The sequence below is a fragment of the Canis lupus genome, chromosome 4 (assembly GCF_011100685.1).
Source record: "Canis lupus familiaris isolate Mischka breed German Shepherd chromosome 4, alternate assembly UU_Cfam_GSD_1.0, whole genome shotgun sequence".
Lineage (NCBI taxonomy): Eukaryota > Metazoa > Chordata > Mammalia > Carnivora > Canidae > Canis > Canis lupus.
In genome coordinates, this window is record NC_049225.1 from 11,559,188 (window position 1) to 11,583,057 (window position 23,870).

Genomic DNA, 23,870 nt, shown 5'->3' on the forward strand with positions numbered 1-23,870 from the left:
CCCATCATGATAGCTAGAAAGCGGCAGAGGTAGTACTTGACCCTAGAGCCACCCGTGCTTAATGGCTGGATTAACAACAAATAGAGGGATGTCTCAGAAGGTATCCAGTTGGAGCTCTGTATGGTGATTGCAGCCTAGTGAGTGACTTGTATGCTTGGCATGGACTGGCCACAGATCACGGAATCACTTTTTTCTAATCATAGGCAACAGGTCAGTTACGGGTGTCAGATTCTAGTAACTAGTAATTTGTTTTCTCTAAAAGGTTTGACATTTACTGTAGCTCATAAAACTTTGGGGATCATGAAATTTGAAAGGTAAAACTCTGGTTTTAGAGTTAGGGATACTAAGCTTGGCATAGTCTCCCTTCCCCACAGATAGTGTCAATGTGGGTAGTTTGAAATTGAGTGTTTCTGAGTCCCACCACTTCACTACACAGTGGAGACCCTGGACTGGTTGGGAGGCTTAAAGAGAGTATGTGTAAAGTAGCATTTTGACTTGATGGCTCTTATCCACTATGAGGCTGTTTTCTGTGGCATATTATTTTCTGTCATGGAGCAACTGTTCGTGTTTAATATGGGGAAACCATATATATGCAGGGTGATTTCTAAGAAGTTCTGCAAATGATTAAGATTTTAGAAAGTTATGTCTTGCCACCATATATTGTCAAAGAAGCTTCTCTATTTATAGTATTCTAATTATGGCACCCAACATTATTTACTGGATTAAATGGCCAAATTATTTAATTTAGGAAAAGTATACAGATTATTTTCTTACTACTTCCCCACCAGCAGCATTATAGTAAAATCTCATTTTTCCATTTTATCTCTTTGGGTACCTTAGCCAACATAGAGGAAAATTCTGAATCAATTTTTAGTCACTTTGAAGATACATGTATGAATAGTAGCTCGAACTATAGGTAATAAATGTGACCAATGAGGGATGCCTGGGTGGCGTAGTGGTTGAGCATCTGCCTTCGGCTAAGGGTGTGATCCCGGGATCTGGGATCGAGTCCCACATTGGGCTCCCTGCATGGAGCCTGCTTCTCCCTCTGCCTATATCTCTCCTCTCTGTGTCTCTCATGAATGAATAAATAAAACTTTAAAAAAAAAAACCGTGACCAATGAGAAGTCCCTCCTCGTTGGAGCTTCCTGCCCTTATTCAGTGACTTTTGAACTTACTCATAAATTTACTTTTCTTGGCTTTCAGGACTTGAATGATTTTGAAGATTATATTTTAGAAAACCTTTACTAACCACCTCCCTTAACTCGACCTTTTAAGACAATGGCTGTGAGCCATCTTTATGAACAGATCTTGTGCTAGCACTCAGTCCACCGTCAGACAGTTGGCTTTTTTCTTTGTGTCTCTGACTGGACTGTAAACTTGTGGACACCAGGAATTGTGTCTTATTCATAGCACTTGTGGTACCTAGGTAGGCTCTTGATAAATACTTGTAGGATGTTAAAGTCATGTGTTATGCACAAATCCTAAAGCATATTTTCAAATTTGTATATACATGTTTTAAAAAGAGGTCCTATGTTCCAAATAGTTTGGTTGTTAAAAGTGTGGTCTTTGCAAGAAGTCTGGTGTTTTTATCCACACTCTGCTGCTTCTTAGCTGTTTGAGGAATAAAGAAATCTACTTCATAAGCATGCTATGAAGATTCATTTACCCAAAGGTATCCTATACTTGCTGTGTGCAAGGTAGAGAGCTTACTTTTATTTTGCAAACAAGTAGACAAAGAAATAGGAGAATTTCTTGTAAAGGGTAAGAAGGAAATGTGTAAAGGGATTGTGTAAAGGGTAGGAAGGAAATGAACATAGTAAGGTGGGAAGAATTAGGGTTGGGGTCATACAAGAGTAGAAGGGGGAAGGAAATGAACATAGTAAGGTGGGAAGAATTAGGGTTGGGGTCATACAAGAGTAGAAGGGGCTGTGGCAGCTGGGCGAGTGAGTGTGGACACAAAGGCCCTATAGGGAGCCCTGCTGGGCATGGACTTGGGGCACAGAAGAAGCTGAAGAGGATGGTGTTTATTTATTTTATTTTAAAATGTGGATTTAGAGTTAACAATATAGTGGTGAAGACAACTAAATACATTAAGAAGGGTAGCATGAGATAGGCCAGGAGTTACAGGGTTGAGATGAACAAGTTCACCTACCTGTAGGGCCAGGCCAGTACCTTGACTTAGTGAGAACAGGATGACCTCACTTATGTTTTTCAATGTTTAATAGATACACAGGTGTAGAGAAATATTTCTCTGAGAAAAACAGCAGTGCAAACACCATGATAAATGGCAAATGAGTAATACGAACATGATGATAATAGCAAGTGGCTCTTGACCTCTGTGTGAGAGACCTAGTGAGGGTTTGGGGAGCAGCCCAGAGCCTCCTGGGCATCTGGTCCTCAGTGTCAGCCAAGTGTTGCCATGTGGGAATGTGGGATCCAAGTGCTAAATCTGTCAGGTTTTCCAGAGAACTAGAAATCTTAATTTCTATGTGAAATTCCCAGAGTTAGAAATGTTGGCTCATGTTTTAAAAACCTTATGATGGGTAGACAAAATGCATCTGTGAGCTGCCAGTTTGAAACATCTGCTGAAAGTTCTTTTATGCTATGAAAAGGGGGATTATGTGAAGTATGATGCATGTTACGTGTTAACTGTGTAGACTTACGCCCAATACATAGCCAGTACTGAAGGGATGAAGGTACTTTTTATTAATTGCACTGTTTAGTTGTCTTCACCTTTAATTTGTTTAGTTAACTCTAAATCCATATTAAAAATCATATATTATCCTACTCTCACTGAAGTGATTAATGTGTGCTAGTTTTATTCACCTATTAATTTGTTTTGTTTTGTTTTTTCTGTCAGTTTGGTTAATTCTGTATTCATGGTACAAACATAAACATTAATCTAGTCTTACTCATGTGGTAAAAGTAGAGAAGAACAAAGGATGAACTTTTTTTGGTTACTCTTTCTTACTTACCATCTACTGCTTTTGCTCTTGGTGGTAGTTTCCCTCACTTATTCTTGTACCATTTTGCACATTTGGGTCCTAATCACCCTGGCCTGCGTTAGCCGCGTAGAAGTGGAAAAGAACTGTGGCAAAGATGCCATTTTGCACCAGGCAAAGGATGACGGGAATGCAACCTTACGACATGATGTCGTGTTTAGAGAGATTTTTCATCAGATTTTAATGAAATACAAATGTGCCCAAAGCAAGTTATTAATTTTTTTCTCAGAAAAAAAAGTCTTCATTTAGTATGGCCTAACCCACGTAGTTTTGTATTACAAGGATTATGTTTGGTGTGTTGCAATCTGTTGGCAATGGTCTTGGGGAATTTTATTCAGCACAAGCATCTCTGACAGTTCTGGCGTCAAGTGGGGTCAATTACTTGTTCATGTACTTTTGGTCTTGTTGTCTCTATGTTAAAACTCTGAAGCATAACAGAGAGGAACACTGGGAGTAACAAAATATACTTGAATATTTCTAATAGATTAAAGGCTTATAAAAATGAATCTCTCTTTTCAGCAAGTTTTTTTTTGCGTTGTTTCAAAATGAGATCATTTTATCAGCATGAGACTAAAGACTTGAAAATAAATTTTTTAAGAAGAATTTTATCTGTAAATACAAGTTCTTAATTGAATCAATATTTTTCTCTCTTAATTTTTGTTACAGATCATGGAGGAAACAAATACGCAGATTGCTTGGCCATCAAAACTGAAGATTGGAGCCAAATCCAAGAAAGGTAAAATCATGAAAGATGGAGAAATTGGTGGCTTTAATAATGGAGACTGGAATTACTGGAGGTTTGCTGGTAGAAAATTAACCTTTATTCTTATCATGTATGTCCCCAAATAGTTGTGAAATAGCAATATTCTGGAAGGTTTATCGTAATTAAAAATTGTGCCTTTTATCCAACATAGCAAATACGATTTCAGTGATGTCTTTTCATTTGATGGCCATGAGTCATGGTGACTCTCTACATGTAATAACATGTTTTCAACACATAAACTCCCAGTGTTTATTCTTTAGGCTTCTTCTTTTGTGCCACACGAATTTAATAGCTATTTTCTTTTCCCTATACAGGAAACCTTAGGTTTCCTTTCTTGCATGATTCTTCTTTTCATCTGTCAAACAGTAATGAACCCAGTACATTTCTCTTTTAGGCTGAGCATTTCCCTTGTGTGGCCTTTCTTTCACTTTATCCTAGAACACCCCACCCAGTGCATGGTTGGTCAGGAATACAAATACGGGCACCTTTATTTTCTTCCCAGGTTACATAGTATTTTTAAGTGACCTGCCAGTGTATATTTATGGATAGTTGTTCAAAGTATGACCTTAGTCTCAATAAACTTTGTTGTGTATACTTCATTAAAAGATACATGTCATTAGGAGATAATGAGAGATACCATCAAATAGTTCAGAAACAGTGTTTGTGCAAGCCAGACATTATCTGTTGTGATCCAGCTTTTTTGTTGTTGCTCTTTAGTTTCATACTTGCTTCTCCTTCTATCTATGACTTTTATTGCTAAATAATACTAAACAGTGAAAGATTTCTCTGCTTCTTTTCTTGGTTTAGTTCAGATTCCCATCTTTTAATCTCATTATTAGTTATTCATCACATGGAATGTAAATTATTTTACAGTTATTGTGAGGATGAGCTGGACTCCATGGACTGGGATTTCTGCAGAAACTCTGCTCTTGTTACTTTCTTGTTTCTGATTGTAGTGGCAAGAAAGGGGAAGCCTGTGGGCTAAACAGTCATAGGAAGACATGTGAATTTCCAAGTGTGATTATGTAACTTCGTACATGCCTTGCACTTGCCAAGGGTTATAGGATATAATCTCAATCTTCAGTGTGTTGAGAGGTTTTACACTTATTATGCTGAAGAAGGAATTACTTATTAGTGGGTTATCTACCTGTTTGGTTGTTTGTAGCCAGTTTAAAAATCCCTGGCCTACTACTTGAATAAATTGGAACTTGAACATAAATTGGATTCTTTTCCCTATTGTCAGGTAGTTTTACTTAAAGAATGAAATGAACTTCATTACAATTCTATTAAAAATGTAATTTGATCAGTCTCCAAAGAAAACCCGCAAGGAAACATGAATGTTTAAATGATTCCAAATAATTTTGGATGGCTTATTCTCTTGCACTACCCACGCTATGTTTTTTCCCCCTACTATCATAAGAAACTGGGAATTGATTAATTTTTTATTCAAAATGTGGTTACAACTTTAGAGATTTTAGATAATAGGGAGATAAATAGATGAAGTTAATGTTTTAGTTTCCAGTCATTGACACACTTAACCATTCACAATGACCAACTATATTGACCACATTTTGATTATATACGTTTTGTTTTGAAAATAAAGATATTTCAGCAGTACATTTTGAGGACATTTAGCATAATTTGCCCATGGTTAAAGTCAACTTTTGGAATTATGCCTAAGAATTGATCCCTCCAGGCCTATGTCTACAGACATCATTTTATTTTCCTATTATTTATGAAGTGCTATGAATGTATACAGTATTGTATGATGAGCAGAATGTGCCAAAAGAGAAAGACTGAGCCCAAGGAAGGGAGAAAAAAAATCAAGTTTTCCTCAGAGGAATTTATGGTTCAGAATTTATTTGAGCTGCTCTTACTACTTAAACACACAGCTGCTGAATCAGTTTTTGGCTAACATCCCTGATATGTGTATTCGTATATTAATTTTAAAATGGTTAAATTCAGAGATGAAATTTGTTTGATTATAATTTATAATAAGTAGAAATAAAATGAAAATGACAGAAGGATCTTCAGAAGGTAATTCTTTAATTTGATGTGGATCTCTACCTCAGAATGTTGTATGGAAAACAGTCTTTATTTTAAACCTTCTTCATTCTGGGATCCCTGGGTGGCACAGCTGTTTAGCGCCTGCCTTTGGCCCAGGGCGCAATCCTGGAGACCCGGGATCGAATCCCACGTCGGGATCCCGGTACATGAAGCCTGCTTGTCTCTGCCTCTCTCTGTCTCTCTCTCTCTGTGACTATCATAAATAAATAGAAATTAAAAAAAATAAACCTTCTTCATTCTAAATTAGTATTATTCAGGAGACCAAGAATATAAATGTGTCTGGGGATTTGTGCCATGTTTTGGATGGTTATTAAATTCGAAATCCCATGGTGGTATGAAGATTTGGAATATATAGATAATCCTCAGATGATGCTAGAGAGACATGTAGGCCTGGGTTTGTGTTGTATTTTACTCTTTAGACTTTTGATCCTATTGGTTGAATTTTATAAACCTAGAGAGACATTTTTTATGGCTGCTGTTACTGGTCTGTCCCCTTCTTCCCTATTGGAATTTAGTCCTGTGCTTTATTTTTCAAGCCATCAGCCCTGTATCAGAGTGGCTGTGTGGCTGGTTTGATTGAAGCACTGGTAGCATGCTGCCCAGCAGAAAGGCAGAAAGCCAAAGACCTAAATTTGCCATCACTTAAAAAATCAGATTCTTCTCTGGAGATTCTGGTTCATTAGGTCTGTGGTGGGACTAGGAAATATATACTTAATTTAATACAAGTTCCTTTTATGGTTAAGCCAAGTTTCAGAAACAAAAATCTCCCCCTGTGACATAAAAATAGCATGACTTAGCTACAGAGGAGACGTGTTCAGAGGCAGTGGATGATAATCACTGTAGAAAAACAGATGCAGGCCCTTCAACAGACCCTTCTCTGGGGTAATGTCCATCTTCGTTTCCAAAAACTGCACTTTTATAGATTCATTAATTTTAAGTTTCTGTCTTCTTTGCAGTCAGTATGAATAAGCTTAGAATGATTACTATTGTTCTATGCTTGTGTGAAATACAGTTTTGGGTAAAAAATCCACCTGGTACTTGTCCTTCTCTCTACCCCTTTTTCTACTCCTCCATTCCTCTTTAACCATGTAAAACACAGTGAAAAGATGTAATAAAAATATTTCCATTTAGTAAGCATGGCATTTTGGGAAAAGGCATATTTTGTCATATAAAGCTCAGGGACTGTATAATTTTTTTAAATTGACAAGTATTTGAAATTATTGGAATATCGAGTTCTGATTAGAACCAGAAAGAACTAAGAATTTAAGATTCAATATAATGGACATTTAAATAACCAACTCTAGTGTTATCCTAGTGGGCAGGGGTCATGATTAAGAAAAATAAAGCAAAGTTTAGTCTTCTGTATAACATATTTATTTTGTGTGGAAGAAAACTCTTTCCAACTCTTAGATTCAAAATGCTAGAATATTCTACCTTAAATAGACAAATCAGAGGTTTATATCCACGAGGACAGTACTTAAGGACTAAGATGTTTAATACTGTAAAGCCTTACTAACAGAATCACTTAGGCACTCATTAAAATTTTGAAAATGCTATTCTGAATAATGGCCTACTTTAAAGTAAATGCAGCTTCATTAAAATACAGATAGCATTTTGAGCAAGTTTCACTGTTTGGCCAAACAGTGCCACACCCACCTTAAATAGATAAAAGTGATTTGTAATGAGAATTTATCACACTGGTGCAATTGTGCCACGTGTGATGCTAGAGAGTTTGTTCTCTTAAATATGGTAAACATTTTTCTTACATTCTTCCTTTTGCCCTTAATTTGCTCATCAGTCTCTTTCTTCTTAGACTGGTAGAGTTGTGAATGTGGGTGAAAATTGTTTAAAGTTTTTATGCCAAATTCCAAATAAATGTAGTCAGCATTGATGAAGCTTTATTGCCTTTCATTCTGGGAAGGAGTTGTCTTACAGAATTTAAGTGATAGAAACTGTTCTATGCAACTGTTTCTTTTATGACAGTTCAGGATGCCTCAGGATGATCAGGAATGAAAGGTGTGGCTGAATTGCTCCATGTATCCTGGGTTTGGAGGCGATTTGGCACCAACTTTGGCCATTCTCTTCCTCCGGAATAAACAAGAGGGTCATTAAAACGAGGCTTTATTATTTTTGGTTGCATTCCATTAAAACAAGTGGTATCTAATAGGAAATCTTAGCTTCAGAAAAACTGTAGACTGTTCACTTTATTTTTTTCCAGAGGAAAATGTTTTGTTGAACATACTTACACTTTTGTTGGGTATTCACATTGAACTGTTTGAGGCCTGTAACAAGTATTGTGCAGAGGGCAGAGAAGAGGCATGGCACAGTAAGCTGTGTCACAGTTTCTGATGGTGAGCTGTGACCTATTAGTACCTCGAAAATTATTTTAGTTGTAGTAACCAGCATGTAAAAAAAAAAGAAAAACTAGATTAGGAAAGAAAACATTAGAGTGTAAAAATATTGTTTTCTGTCATATTACATGTCACTATTTACATATGTATATAAACATGTGTATACACATTTACATGTGTATAAGTATTGCTAGGTCATGTTGTATAAGTATTACTAGGTCATGGTGTAAAATGATGACAAAGACAGATTGGAAAACGCTATTCTAGGTAATCAGTTCCCCAAAGGGTAAAAATTTTGTTCATCACTGTGTCTTTAGCACTGTAACCAATGCATAGTTGGCACTCAGTAAATATTTGCAGATTTCTGATACCTCAGCTCAACTCAATCATGGTTATAGTGAAACCACTGATACAGATGGAGATATAAACCACTGAGGCATGTTGTGTAGTAGAAAGATTTAAAATCATGGCCTTCACGCAGGAGTGGCGTTTACTATTATGAAAAACACTGACCAATGATGTCTTTCCTGGAGACCTTTTAAGTGAATGAATGTACAACATGATTTGTAACTGATGCCAGTGTGGCTAAAGCGCCTTTCAGTGGTTCTGAGTAGTGGAAGGAAACTTAGTGGAAATGACTTCATCTCTGTCATTCATGGGATGCCTGAGAGAGTGAAGCTCTCTGCCTTCCCTAGTAAGCTTGTAAATGAAACTTCATAAGATGCAGCCTCTTCTATTCCAGAGTTGTTGTTGTGGCTGTTTTAATTAGTGTTTGTTACATAATTGACACATCACCAGTCTTACTGAATACCTCTATTTGCTGAGACCCAGCTGGTTCCACACACTATGCTAAATATTTTACATACATTACCTTCTTTAATGACCAGAGAAACCTATGAGTTACGTGGTGATGTTTTCAGTTTACAGGAAACAAACTAAGGCTTGAAGGACAATAACTTGCCCAAGTTTTATATTTAGTAAGTAGCAACCCCAAGCTTGAACTCAGGTCTATTTTCAGAGCCCCAAATACACCTGGGTGAGATAGTACCTTTCTTTTTTTTTCTTTTAATAGTTTATTTAAATTCAATTTGCCAACATATAGTACAATACCCAGTATGTTTCTTAACGCTTTTCCTTGTACCAGCGTGTTCTCAGATGTGACGTCCCTTCAGTGGCCATAGCCACCCATGTACAGCTGATTACAATCACTACTAGTAATAATCAGTTTCATAATGCCTCAGTGCTTGGGACTTACAGTGATTTGAAAGTAGGCTATATTTAGCATAGCCTTACGCTTGTAGGTAACACCTCTTTTTTTTTCGGGGGTAGATTTAAGAAAAGCATGAAACCATACATAAATGTATATCATTTTAATATGCCTGTTTCCGAACTTTAACTTTGTGTTTCGTATCTTCATGTGCTATTTCCTTAGGAAGAGACTTTTTTATTTGTCATTAAACTAAACTTCTAAAATTAAGAGGAAAATAATCTCAGAACGTCTTATGAATTTTGCTTGCTTTTCTGCTTTTCAGTCTTTGAAAGCAGTTTCTTTGACCTTCTTAGGAGCCATTGGATTTCTTCTGGGGAGAAATATTTTTTATTTAACATATTTGTATATATTGTTAATGATGAGTGCTAATTGGGAACCAAGAGTAGGAATTCAGCCAAAAAACTTGATAACTTGTATGCAGGGTACTAAAAGTTACTCTGGTTAGAGAGAACCAGACCTCTCAGAGGAGGATGGAGACCTGGGATATTTCTAGTTCCTGAAGTTCCCAGTATAATTAATAAAAAGCTTATAAAATTAGTGTGTATTTTAAATATAAAATTGATTATACATCTCTTTGTACATGAATGACTTCATTTGTATACAGTGCTAAACATGTAAATTTGAGACCTTTTCTGAATACGATGTGTACTCTCACACACGGACACCCGCGTGTACATGCAGTCTTACAGTGAGGTGATTTATGCTATTTGATATACTAGCAGAGCTAAGGACCTGAGCTTGGAAAGCTGGCCCCCCTGTCTTCCCTCCTGGAGCCCCCAGGCGTTGGCTTATACGTTCATCTAACTGCTACAGGCTAGCCATTCCTTCCAGTCTGTCCTCTTTCTCCTCTACCAGGTCCACAGAAGATGGTTTTAGTTTTTCCACTAAGCCTGAAATAAGTAAACATATCTGTCAGTTAAAAAAAAAATGATTTTCAATTAACTTAATTAGAAAACAAATTTAGAGTGGAATAGAGGGGTGAGAAAATGAATGGAAAAAGTGAAAGCATCAAGAGAGTGAGAAGACATGCTAGAGATGGGAAAGAATATTTGCATAGGCTAGATCTGAAAAAGACTGTTACCCAGAATATACAAAAAAACTCTTAAAATTCAATAGTAAGGAAATGAACAACCCAATTTAAAAAACGCCCAAAAGACCTGAACAAACACCACACCAGAGAAGATATACACATGGCAAATAAGCATATGAAGAGATACTCAACATTGTGTGTTACTGGAGAATTGCAAATTGAAACAGTGTGGTACCACTATGCAATGTATCAGAATGGCCTAAATCTAAAACGCTAACACTACCCCATGCTGGTGAGGGTATGGAGCAACAGGAACTCTCATTTATTGCAGGTAGAAATGCAAAACGGCACAGCCACTTTGGAAGACAGTTTGACAATTTCTTATAAAACTAAGCATATTCTTACTATACAATCCAGCAGTTGCATTCTTTTGGTATTTCCCTAAATGAAAATTATGTTCACACAAAAATGTACACACAGGTATTTATAGCAGCTTTATTCATAGTCACCAAACTTGAAAGCAACCATGATGTCCTTCAGTAGGTGAATGGATGAGTAAACTGTGGCCCATCCAGACAAAGGAATATTACTCAACACTAACGTGATGAACTATCAAGCCATGAAAAGACATGGAGAAACCTTAAATACGTATTACTAAGTGAAAGAAGCCAATGCTCATACTGTATGATTCCAACTATATGACATTCTGGAAAAAGCAAAACTATGGAGAGAACACAAAGATTAGTGGTTAGTGATCATTAGAGGTTTGGGGGAAAGGAAGGGTGAATAGGCAGAGCACAGATTTTTTTAGAGCAGTGAACTTCTTCTGTGTCATCTAAAATGGTACATATATGTCATTATGTATTTGTTAAAACCCTTAGACTATGGGGCAGCCCGGGTGGCTCAATGGTTTAGCGCCGCCTTCAGCTCGGCCTGATCCTGGGGACCCGGGATCGAGTCCCAAATGAGGCTCCTTGCATGGAGCCTGCTTCTCTCTCTCTCTCTCTCTCTCTCTCTCTCTCTCATTCTATCTCTCTCATGTGAATAAATAAAATCTTTAAAAAAAAAAAAAACCTTAGACTAGGTTTTGATGTTGATGTGATACTGACAGTGGTGAAGGTGGTACCTGTGTATGGGAAGGAGCATGTATTGAAACTCTGTACTTTCCACTGAGTTCTGCTCTGCACCTGAAACTGCTCTAAAACTTAAAGTATATTTGACAAAATAAGGTCCTAGGTTCTGAGCACAACATTTTAATCAGCATTTTAAGGTATATTACATGAAAAAGATAAAGTTATATGATCCCTACTAACTCCTTAGTATGTAATTTTAAAAGAACCATAAAATCTCTGAAGAACCCGATCAAGTTTTGTGAAATTAAGAATGAAAGAAATACGGTTCAGCAGCGAATCACGCTGATATTCCCAAAAGGTGACTAGAGCCAAGTCTTACTGCTTCATCACTCACCTGCCTCTATGGCCACTGCCTTTCTTTTTGAGAGAGAGCTCTCTCTTGGTCTTCTTGTTTCTTGAACAGAGGTTTTTAAGTCCCTTTCCTTTAGTGAAGAAAGTGCCATCCCAGGACTCCTTCCACCTGCAGTTCTTTCCTCTGTTAACTCCTGTGAGGAGGAAGGATGAAAAGATTTATTTGCCTACCTTATAATAGGATTGTGCTAGGAGTGTTACTTCTGTTCTCTCTTAATCCTTGTACTAACCCCCATGAAAAGCTATTATCATTTCCATTATACACATTAGTATGTGATATGGAGAGAAGATACAACTTCTTCAAGGTCATAGAGTTTGAAGTGATGGAATTAGAATATAAACTTTGATTTCAAAGATCAAGGTATTTGGGGTGCCTGGGTGGTGTAGTCGGTTAAGCATCTGACTCTTGGTTTTGGCTCAAGTCATGATCTCAGGGTCATGAGATTGAGTTCCGTGTTGGCCCTCTTCCTCTGCCCCCTCTCCCAAATAAATAAATCTTAAAAAAAAAAAATCAAGGTATTTCCTTCCAGTCCATAAGCATGCACATAGGTGGTAAATAAGGTGTGTTTGGTCACTAAAGGAATGATATTCCACACATTCACTTAAGAAAACTCAGAATATGTTTAATTATCTTCAAGAGGAAGGGCAATCCTAACTCCTTATCCACATTTAGAAGCATACTGGATGCTGCATCCAGTAACCTGCTGCTGATTTTTTTAAAAGATATTATTTATTTATTAATGAGAGACACAAAGAGAGAGAGACAGAGACATAGGCAGAGGGAGCAGCAGGGGAGCCTGATGCAGGACTCCATCCCAGGACCCCAGGATCACGCCCTAAGCCAAAGGCAGATGCTCAACCACTGAGCCACCCAGGTGCCCCAGTAAGCTTCTTTTAATGCATCTTTTTAAAACTTTCAACCTAGGTTTATTTTAATCATTTTTATGCTTTTTTTGCAGTATATTTCTTTCTTCTTCTCTTCTTTTGAACCCCACTAATGGTTTTACTGGAATTTATATACTTTAGGGAGTAGTAGTTATCAACGTAGCATAATTTTTTAAAAAAGATTTTATTTACTTATTTGAGAGAGCACGAGAACACAAGCAGAGAGGAGGGGCAGAGGGAGCAGCAGACTCCCCAATAAGCCGGGAGTCCGACACCAGTCTCCATCCCAGGACCCTGAGATCACGACCTGTGCTAAAAGCAGACACTTAACTGACTGAGCCACCTAGGCCCCCCTAGCATAGTTTTTATTTTTATTTATTTATTTATTTATTTATTTATTTATTTATTTATTTATTTATTTATTTATTTTTTAAAGATTTATTTATCTGAGACAGAGAGCATGGGGGAGATACAGAGAGGAAGAAAGAGAATCTCAAGGTGACCCCTGAGTGTAGAGCCAGCCTTAGGCCTCTATCTGCCAACCCTGAGATCATCACCTGAGGTGAAATCAAGAGTTGGATGCTTAACCAACTGAGCCACCCAGGCTCCCCAACCTAATTTGGGGAGCATAATTTTTCCCCCAGGATACATTTAGCAATGTCTAGAGATATTTCTGGTGTCACTACTGGGAGGTGGTGCTATTGGCATCTGGTTGGTGGAACCAAGGTTGATGCTAAACATCCTACAGAGCACCGGACAGCCCTCCCAACAAGAATCCTCTGATGCAAAATGTCAGCATGTGAGGTTGAGAAATACTAGGCTGGAAGAGCAGGCGTGACATAAGGAGACTGCTCTGTGCATAGCACTGGATCCTTCTTGGACCATTTCATGAAACTCAGTGTATGTGTAACTGGCTTCCTTTTACAGCCTTAGAGATAGGATAGTAGTGACTCCTGAAGGAAGAATGTCCAGTGTAATAGGTTGAATGGACAGAATTCCAGTGCAAAATAAACATGGTAGGATGGCAGGTCTACACATTTTAAAAGCCACTTGACTGTCAGTTTTAAATTGTAGTTTGTACGTCTTTAACTACTGCTTGTTTTTTTCCGTGAGTGTTTCAAACAGGGTCCCCAGTTGTGTCTTGTGGTTCCAATGCTAGGAAATGGACCAGCTACCCTCCAATTCCTGCTGTCTCTGTCTCTCATTCCTCTTTTCTGGAATATGTAGTTGTGATAACTGTGACAGTTTCTGAGGTTTGTGACCATATTTAAACACCATGATGGTGTAGTTGGAAACATCACTGAGCTAATCATGTGGCATTTTTTCACTGACTAAAGAAAATAACTTAAATCACAATGGCATTTATCATCATTTCTTCAAATGGTCTTTTTTATGCTACTAAAGCATGGCTTGAAGCTTATTATAACATTTTTATACAAACCTGTTTTATACAAATGTACTAGCAGATATTTTTATCAAAAGATACGGGAGAGATTTCAAGAATGAGGAGTTACATTCTCTGTATATGTTGTTGCCAGAAATTACTCTTAAAGCAAAATAAGTCCTACCTGACATAAAAATAAAATGAAATAAAAATAAAATGAAAACACAGCATATGTATGGGGGTTTTTTTGTATGGTTTTTGATCTATGCAAATAGTGATTTATTATTACTTTATGAAAATGGGTTCATTTTATACACATAGACATTTCTGCAATTGGATTTTTGGGTTCATTTTATACACATACACATTTCTGCAATTGGATTTTTGCTCCTAAAATGTATTAAGAGAACATCTTCCATATAAAGCACATAAGTAATGTAAGAAACGCCATTGTATATGTGTGGGTAAAGATATATCAGTAATATATTTTAACAGATCTGTTTTGATGGACATTGGGTTGTGTTTTTTTTTTTTTCCTACAGTGGTTCTTAAGTGTATTTTCTACTTTTACAAGCTTTTCTGTTGCAAAAATTCTTACAAGTAGAATTCTCAGGCCACAGGTAATGAGCAACTTTAATATTTTTTATGGTTGCCACCTTGTTCTCCAAAATGACTGTTGAACTCCTACCAGGAAGGGACTGGATTCTGGAAAAGACTCTTCCTTCCATCTTTGTCAACTGTGTGCTTTCCTATCCTTGGCCATCGTAAATAGTGTAAAATATGGTGTCTCATGCATGTCCTTACTTAATAGAAAGGCTGAGCATTTTTCATCTGTTCATGGAACACTTATTTGTATTACTCTGTGGATTGTTTTTCTTAACTTTGTGTTGATTTATTCATATCCTTTCCCTGTTCTAGTTAGTTGTTCATCTGTTTTTCTAATGAAATAGTTTTTTATTTTGAAATTTTTTCTTTAAATATTGCTTTCCTACTCTGAAGTTTAAGATTACTAATACTTCTCTTTAATTGTAGTATCGAAACCCCTCATTTTTTTACCATTAATTTTTAGATCATTTCAATTTCAAACTAGAAATAAATGAATTGGTCCTAAATAGTGATAATATATTAATTTTTGAAGGACTGTGGAAAAGTGCATTAACTTTTAGGGCATTGTATTTACAAAGTAAACTTTAATATTAGATTTTCAGTATTAACAGTATGTAAATTTTATATGCACATAGACACATGTATGTATATGTGTATTTTATGTGGCAAGGGATGAGAAATTTAAAAATTCAGTGACTCTTATATAATGTTATAATTTGTTTGCCTTTATTTCCATGATTTGGGCTTTGGATTTTGTATATTAGTAGGAAAAGTTTCTGAAAATTTTTCCAGTCTTTCATAGTCAAGGGAAGGACACTTAAATACATTACTTTGGGTTAACTTGCATTCTGTTTCTATGCTATCTACACCATTTCCAGAGTAGGATCCATAATTAAGAATATTTATGTTTTGGAATAATTTACTTCCTCTTCTCAAAACTCAGCTTACATGAGAAAACATGTTTGCATTGCTGTATTTCAGAAGTACCCTTTTCCTTTCTTTGGGTGATCCAAGCTCTTTCTCAAATCACATACAACACCAGGGAGTCCTGATTGATATCATTTAGCTTGGAAGTACATGTGAATTTAGGAAAGTGAGGCAGAAGAAAGGAAAGAGGACTTTCTGCCACCAGGGAGAAAAATATTTCAAATCAAGTGGCGTATGTCCCTATTTCCTTTGCTTTCACCATCAAATATGTGTATTCTAACCTAATCCCCTTGGGTTTTCTCCTTAGGTCAATGCCCAATAGATTTTTACGTCATAGGTCATGTAACACTCTCTCTTTCCATACCAGCAAAATGTAATAACAACATAGTCTAGGTTTGAAAATTCATTAAATTCCATTGCAAAATATTTTTTAGTTTTAAGTAAAGTTTGTTTCATCAGCATTGACGTATGTTCTGCTTCCCAAGCCCTAGGCCATCTCATACCTTTATATATGGTATGTCTGCTGCTGAAGGGCATCCTCCACCCTTCATTTTCCAGGTGATCAACTCTAAGTCATTCTACATCCATCACAGATGACATGTCTCCCTGAAAACCTTCACCCACCCTCCATCCAGATGGAGTTTAATGCTCTGGAGTTTAATACTCTTTAATGCAATAACTCAGTACCTTATCCATACTTAGTTTTTGGCACTTTTCATGCTTGTGTTATGTCAGCCTAGACATTTGCCTTTCCTTCTGGACTGTGAGCTCATGGACCTATGTCCAAAGCCAAGATGTGTTACTCCCTTCCATGTGCATGATGCCTGCCAGGAAGGTGGAGTTATGCATTATAAGTTAAAGTTTATATTAGCATTTAAGTTTAGAATAAATTTGAAATTACTTCAACAATGATTTAAGTCATTCTGGTATCTTTCAAATAACTTTTGAGAAAGTGAAAAATGGCTCAGGCAGTTAGCCCGCAGTTCCAAGTTGAACATAAATACTTCTCACAGAATATAAATAATCATACAAGGCTACTCCTTGAGTATGTATGAAGCAAGATGGAGACAAGGAAACTGCAACCACAGAAGTAATTAAACACCCTTCTCTAGTGACTGACATGAGTGATTGTTGCTGCTTTACCAATGATCACTCCAAGTCAGCTTTAGTCTTCTGCCTTCCAGGTTAAATTTGCTAGGATCATGAATTGCCCCCACTTCCTGAAAGCTTCTATTCCAAATCTGGCCTCTACTTTCCTAGGCCCTCCATGGAATCACTTAGAACAGATATTAAGTTCTATAATAAACGTATTGTAATTTCCTCTTAGGATGCCCAAGTTCCTTTAGTGAACTTTTCCTCTTGCGACAGCTAAAGATAGCTTGCTTTATTTACTACAAATGTGTTCCTGGTGGGATTTGGCTAGTGGGCACTCTAGTGAATGTTGGAGGAACTTAAGAAAGAAGCACTGATCTCAGTTTCTGCCCCTTGGATACAGGAGTTTGGCCAGGGCTTCCTGCCCTACCACTTTAAATGTGTTTTTGTTTGTTTGTTTGTTTGTTTTGTTTTTCTTTTAACCTCATTATTTGCCATCAGGACTAGAATAGTTCAGAAGAGGAGGAGAGTGGAAGCCACAACCAAAGAAACTCTTTAGAAAGAGTTGATAGTTCCTATGTGGATCTCAAAAGGACCAGCAGGGGTGCAGCATTCTGTATAGGAAAGGCTCAAAGCTGAGAGGGATCATTGCTGGGGGAAGAAAACAGGCGGTTTGATGAAAGGGAGAGTTGGAAGAGTTAGTGATTAGTAAGATGGAACTGGTAGGGCAAGTCAGTGAAGGCTATGACTTTACGAGAAGAGAGCCTCATCCACGATGCGGACAGTGGGGAGGTTGGGATGGGGTGGTCACAGAAGATAATTGATAGCTATTGTAGGGTGGGATAAAGACTAGAAGATGAGTATAGTAGATTGTATTTGATGATGGTGAGATCAAGGAGACTTCTTAAAAGGTGAATCAGCAGAACATGGTGGTTTGACAAAAGCGAGGAGTTGGCTGCCATGGCAGATGATGTTGATATGCTTTTAGTGCACCCCTGAGTTTACCTGTGGTGGGCATTTCCCATTCACACTGACAGCTCCCCGTGTTAAGTGCTGGATTCCCGAGCTCCTTTACCAGAGCACTTTGTTCAGCACTATGGAAGCTTACTCTTCTGGTTCAGAGCAGCCTAGAAATGCTAGTGCTAGCAAGTGAAGTCTGGGGCAGTCTTCAGCCAGTGAAGGATTAGGATCAGAAACAAATATCCATTTTCCCTTTCTGTCTGTGGGACAGGTCTGAAGTACATTATTATTCATGTCTCCTTAGAATACCCAGGGGGACTGATTCCCAGCAGTGACTGTTCTGTCCCACTCCCTTCACTGGCTTTCTTTTCTTTTCGGTCATATTTTTCCTTACTCCCTAACAGGTGCTCCTTGGAATCACCACCCGAATGAACTATCTCAGGTAACACACAGTAACCCAAGTCCTTGTCTCAGTGTCTTTTGCAGGGAAACTCAAACTAAGATAGGTATCCTGGATGGTTGGGATAGTCATTATGCTTTGACAAATGGAGTTGGTATACTTTCTGTTGTTAATTAACGACACTGTTGTCTCGTTGAAAAAATGGCTTCAGTCATCCCAGGTGTATTTTATATGTCAGTGCAGAAATCCAGCAAAAATGATTTAGAGTTCACGGCTCATTTTGTGGAAAAAAAAATAATGCTTCAAACCATCTGCAAAAGTATTAAAATGATCCCAAGTGGAGCATAGGTACTTGAAGCCATTTCCAGGCACATCAGTTTGTTGTCAACAAAAAGAAAAATATATACCAACGGGAGAAGCAAGAAGAGAGAAGAATCTGAGAACCCATGATTTTGGCAGGATAGGGAAAAGAATGTCAGTGGGTCAGCAGGGCAGGAGCTCTGTGCTCCCTCACCTGGGTATCATCCAGGTAGTTTAGGAATCCCAGGCCATTGGCAGCGATACTGTGATTCCTCTGGTTAGGGAGCATTGATTATCGATCTCAGGGGAAAGGACCCAGCCATAGGATCATTTCTGTCCACTTGTTGTACTCTCTAAAATTAATGGTTAGTGATTTGAGCCAAGTTAGGAAAAATATTTCCATTACTAACAATATAGTTGTTAAGTGTGCTCTGTGGGGATTCTGAAATATTTACTTGACAGTAATAAGCATTAGAATTTTACTCTTTTCCTATTTTTCCTCATGATCACATTAGCATCCAAATATTTTGAAAGTCAGCCCTTGATGGAGTTTTATAGATAAATGGCACAAAAATTGCTCTAACTAAAGGAAGCTGTGTATCCATCTGGTTTCCATGAATAATCATACCTGTGTTCTTCAGAGTTTGGAACATCATGATGCCTGACTGAAACCACACAGGGGTGGTCCTGTCCATTACGTTCTCTGAGAAATGAAGCCTTGGCTTTCCTGAGATTTGTGTTCCATGTGAAACTTTAGAAGGGAAGGAATAGCATTTATTGGGGTTTATTCTCCTAAAATCTATTAGAGATACTTAATTCTATTGAAAAAAGTTTAAATCATTGTCACATTAGTGACCTTTGAGAGAAGCAACAGAATCTAGAAAGGGACAGACAGCAACTGATATTTAGGGGTGTCTACCTAAGAAAGAAATAATAGGTGGAGTGGTTACTTGACACAATCTTGAAATGAGTTTACTGTTTCATTTTTTTCTCTTTTCTGGAAGGATAACAGTTACTTAAGTGAATTAAGCTGGGAAAATACAGAGATGAGCTTGACACTAGAGAAAATAGGGTGGAGCTATTTTCTAGCGTAGGATGAAGCTACCTCTGGCAGGGATAGGTACAGGTGTCAGTAGGTGTTGGGGCTGGGTTAATTAGCTTCGGACTGTTGACCTCACTTTGTGACTCTTTCCACTGACACTGTGCTCATTTTAATGAAATAACTTCAATTTCTGGTTTCTTTAGTCCCCATTAGACTCTGTCAGATATGGTCATGGATTTAAAAACTTAAGTTATTGATTCTGCTAGGTACATGTTCAGTAGAATTCTTGGCTTATATAGTATGTTCTCAATAAAATATTTATTAAACTGGTTTGAATATATATTCCTGAGTTTGGTGAGAAGGAAGAGAGGAGAGTAATGATTGTGATAGATTTAAAGTAAAGGGGAAAAAATTGAGTGTTAATTTCCTTATTTTGATTAGTCTATTTGGAGATAAAGTCATTTCCTATGAATATAGGGGGATGATTTGAAGACTTGAAACCATGGAAGATTTAGAACAGCTTCTTATGGAAAATGCAATTGAGATGAATAAAAAAACCTGCCAAACCAAATTAGTATCCAGCTAAGGCTGCATAATATAGCTTTGTAGTTAGGTTGTTTAGGACACTTATATGCTTTTTTCCAGTTCTTTGACTACTCAGCCGTGGAAAATGTAGAGGGACCTGTGGTGGAAGATAGGTAGGGCAGAAAGGCAGAGATGAAGAATTTTAGGGTGTGTGATGAGAGGGCAAAATGGTCCACCTTGGGGTGTGATAGCTCGGGGAAATGTGAAGCCAGCAGGGAAGCTGGAAGGAGGCAGGGAACTGAGAATCGTAATAACCTAGAGAACTTATAGGGTTGAGAGTAGTCAAGAGTTGCATTAGTAGGAGGTTGTAGCCACAGAAGTTAAGTGTCAAGTTAGAAGTATTAAAAATGAAAAAATGAATGGTCGGGATTATAGCAAGGTCCATTTCATGGCTGGGTTTGTGGGTTACTAACGCATAAGCAGTTTTACAATTTAGTAATTCTCGGCACCTTTAGGATAGTTTAGCAAAATTAAATAGGATTCTTTAAAAAAGCAGTAAGAAATTTGTCAATGAGTTAAGACCAAGCAAGATGGAAACAGTTAGTGTCAATATGACTCTAGTTTACTAAATTCTATGTGATTTTAAAGCTGAGTAGCCAAGCTAATATTCCTTTAGTAATTGACTTTCATGTATGGAAGAATGACTTATGTAACAGTGAGCTGTGCTTTTGCTAGCCAGTTTTAAAATGTTACATGTGCAAACACCTCATAACTTATGCATGTTTTCCAGTGAGGATTACATCATAGGTCGAAAGAAAATAAATGCATCCATGGTTCTTAAATGTTACATAATCTAGGAACTTCATAACTTCCTAGTTACATAATCTGAAGTCATTATGTAATCTCATGACTCCTTACAAGGGGAAAAAGTTATATTTCATATAGAAATTCAATAAAATGATTGGATAAAGAACTGTGTGTGTGTGTGTGTGTGTGTGATTTTGCAAATACACAAATAGAATTGCTCTGACGTCTCTGGCTGCTTCTCTTATAGCATCCCAGTGAACATGTAGGTCTCCTTTTATTTCTAGAACATCAAAAGCTTTGACCTATGCCACCCAAAGCTAGGCACATGATTCCTTAGGGTCACAGAGAGTGTTCTTTACAATCTCAGCATTTCATTTTATTCCTGGCTTTTGACACTGCCTCAGTGGCCATTTATGCTCATCCTCTGATTTGGTTGCTTGAAGAGGCAGAGAGTCCGTTGACAGCTTCCAAGGTGTGTAGGGTTTGGCTTTCAGACTGGCAGTCCTTGGAAATGTCTGCCAAAGCCATGGCTGCCTCTGTCCTAATGCGGCAGACAGGTACTTTGAAGTTTTTGATTCTTCTTGTACTTCTGATTACTCATTGTGAGATCCAGCCTCCCTTGTGGAGAAAGTAGTTCAAGAGATGAGGGTAGATCAGAGTTTCTGAGGATCTTATTGCCAGCCCTGACTGTCTCTTTCTTTACTGCCTAGTGTCTCATCTGAACTCAGAAACCTGTCTGATGCAGGTGTAAGCTGATGTATACTGACTCTTCTTGAAATACAAGGGCAGTTTGCTTACATCCCTCCCCATTTGCAGTGTGAATTGAAGTCCTTTATAGCAATTTGGTGGGGGTGGGTTTTGGGAAACTTTAATCTAGTCATTTTTGTCTTTTTTAAAGTGTGGCATGGGGAGCCTAGGTGGCTCAATCAGTTAAGCATCCAACTCTTAATTTTGGTTCAGATCATGATCTCAGGGGACATGAGATTGAGCCCCACGTTGGGTTCTCCACTCAGCATGGAATCTGCTTGAGATTCTCTCTCCCTCTGCCTCTCCCCCCATGTGTACACTCTCTCTCTTTTTCTATCTCTTTCAAAATAAATAAATCTTAAAAAAAATTAAGTGTGACTTGTTTTCTTCCTGTGCCTGTTATTAGGTATTAAAGGCAAGGACACAAACTTTTCTTTTAGATTTTCTTCTTGCAAAAGTCGACCATACAAGACATGTGCTTTTGTGGCAGACTTAAATATGTGGGGCAGCAAGAGATTTTGCATAGCCTGCTCTTTTCTGTCTGAGACTTTGCTCTTTCTGGCAGTCCCCACCCTACTGCAGTCCCCTGACTCCAGGCTCTGCCCAAGTGTAATTCAGCAAACATTTAAAAACATCAAATTATCTCTCTACCTTCATTTTGTTTCAGGTTTCCATTTGGGCTTCTTTGAAGTACAGTTCATTGATTCTAGGTCCTAGCTTGTGAAGTTATCTTCTCTTTCATCTGCCAGTCTTTAAGAGGAGCAAAGTGGAAATATATTTTACTACTGGTATGAGCACATCATATAAAAAGGCATAAAGGGGTTACTTTGGGAATTAAGTAACATGTGTTTTTGTGTGTTTTCTTGTCTTGCCTTTACAAGTCGAATGATTCTTGAATCTTTCAGATTATGGGCCCCTGTCTGATACAAGGTACCTCCTGGTTGCCTCAGGTTTGGTAGTGTGGATGGCTAGTCCTAATGCTATAAATGTGGCACCATCTGAGGAAACATTGTCTATAAGTTCTTTGTTTCCCAGAAACATGTTTTTAGGGAAAAGTTAGCAAAAAACACTTTATGCTGAAAGTTACTGAAGACTTGCCTTATTATTGTTCTTTATTGCTGTTTTTTTATTTTTTTAAATATTTCATTTATTTGAGAGAACATGCACGAGAGAGAGAGAGAGAGAGAATGAATGAGTGAATGAATGAATGAATGAATGAATGAGCAGGGGAGGGCCAGAGGGCAATCAGACCCCCAGTTGAGCAGGGAGCCCGACATGGGGCTCATCCCAGGACTCTGGGATCATGACCTGAGCCAAAGGCAGATGCTTCGCCCACTGAGTCACCCAGGTGTCCCTGTTTTTATTGATGTTTCTTAATGTTGTGGGGAATGCTTACACACTCAATGCATTTAAAATGCCCTTTATAATTGGAAATGCCAAGACCAACTTTAATGTAGGTGTTAGTATTGTTTCTACTTATAAAATTTAATTATTCAAAAAATTTCTGGGCGGCCCGGGTGGCTCAGTGGTTTAGTGCTGCCTTCAGCCCAGGGCCTGATCCTGGAGACCCGAGATCAAGTCCCATGTCGGGCTCCCTGCATGGAGCCTGCTTCTCCCTCTGCCTGTGCCTCTGCCTCTCTCTGTGTGTCTCTCTCATGAATAAATAAAATCTTTAAAAAAAAGTAAAAAAATAAAAAATTTGTATTTTTTCATATTGATTAGAATCTGGTCCTTGCAAAATAAGATTTTCATTAGACTGAAAATTTTCTAGTTTAACCAACTTTAGAAAAATCAGTCTTTGCAGCCTTCAGTGGGATGAATTAGAAGTAAAATGAGATCAGATGACAAGCATGTCTATTTTCATCCAGGTAAGACTATATTAATGAGTTTAATCTTTTAACCTGTTTCAGTAATATTAATAATAAAGTAAAAATAATAATTTCTATCACTGATTGGACTAAGTAAGCATTGGATTGTGTTTTATAAATTATCTCACTCTTAGAAATAACAATTCTGCCGGGTGAGCATCTCACCTCAGCTGCAGAAATAGAGGCTCAGGCAACTTTATATGGTTACATAATGTCAGGTTCCCTGACTGATATACCTCTCCACTTCATTTGGTTCATCTTATTTACAATGCTTACAGTTTCTAGACTAGGGCCCTGGACCCTCTCTGTTGTATGCTCAGACGACACATGCATATGCTGAGCACTTTCTGATTTAGC

At 37.7% G+C, this 23,870-nt stretch overlaps 1 protein-coding gene across 3 annotated transcripts in view; it reads left to right on the plus strand.

The window, feature by feature from the left end:
• The window catches only part of BICC1 (BicC family RNA binding protein 1), a 270,915-nt gene that overhangs the window by 153,841 nt on the left and 93,204 nt on the right, over positions 1-23,870 (plus strand). For all 3 annotated transcript variants that reach the window (XM_038533967.1, XM_038533968.1, XM_038533966.1), the window contains exon 3: positions 3,672-3,741. In XM_038533967.1, coding sequence (XP_038389895.1) covers positions 3,672-3,741 — 70 coding nt within the window. The remainder of the gene's footprint in view (positions 1-3,671; positions 3,742-23,870) is intronic.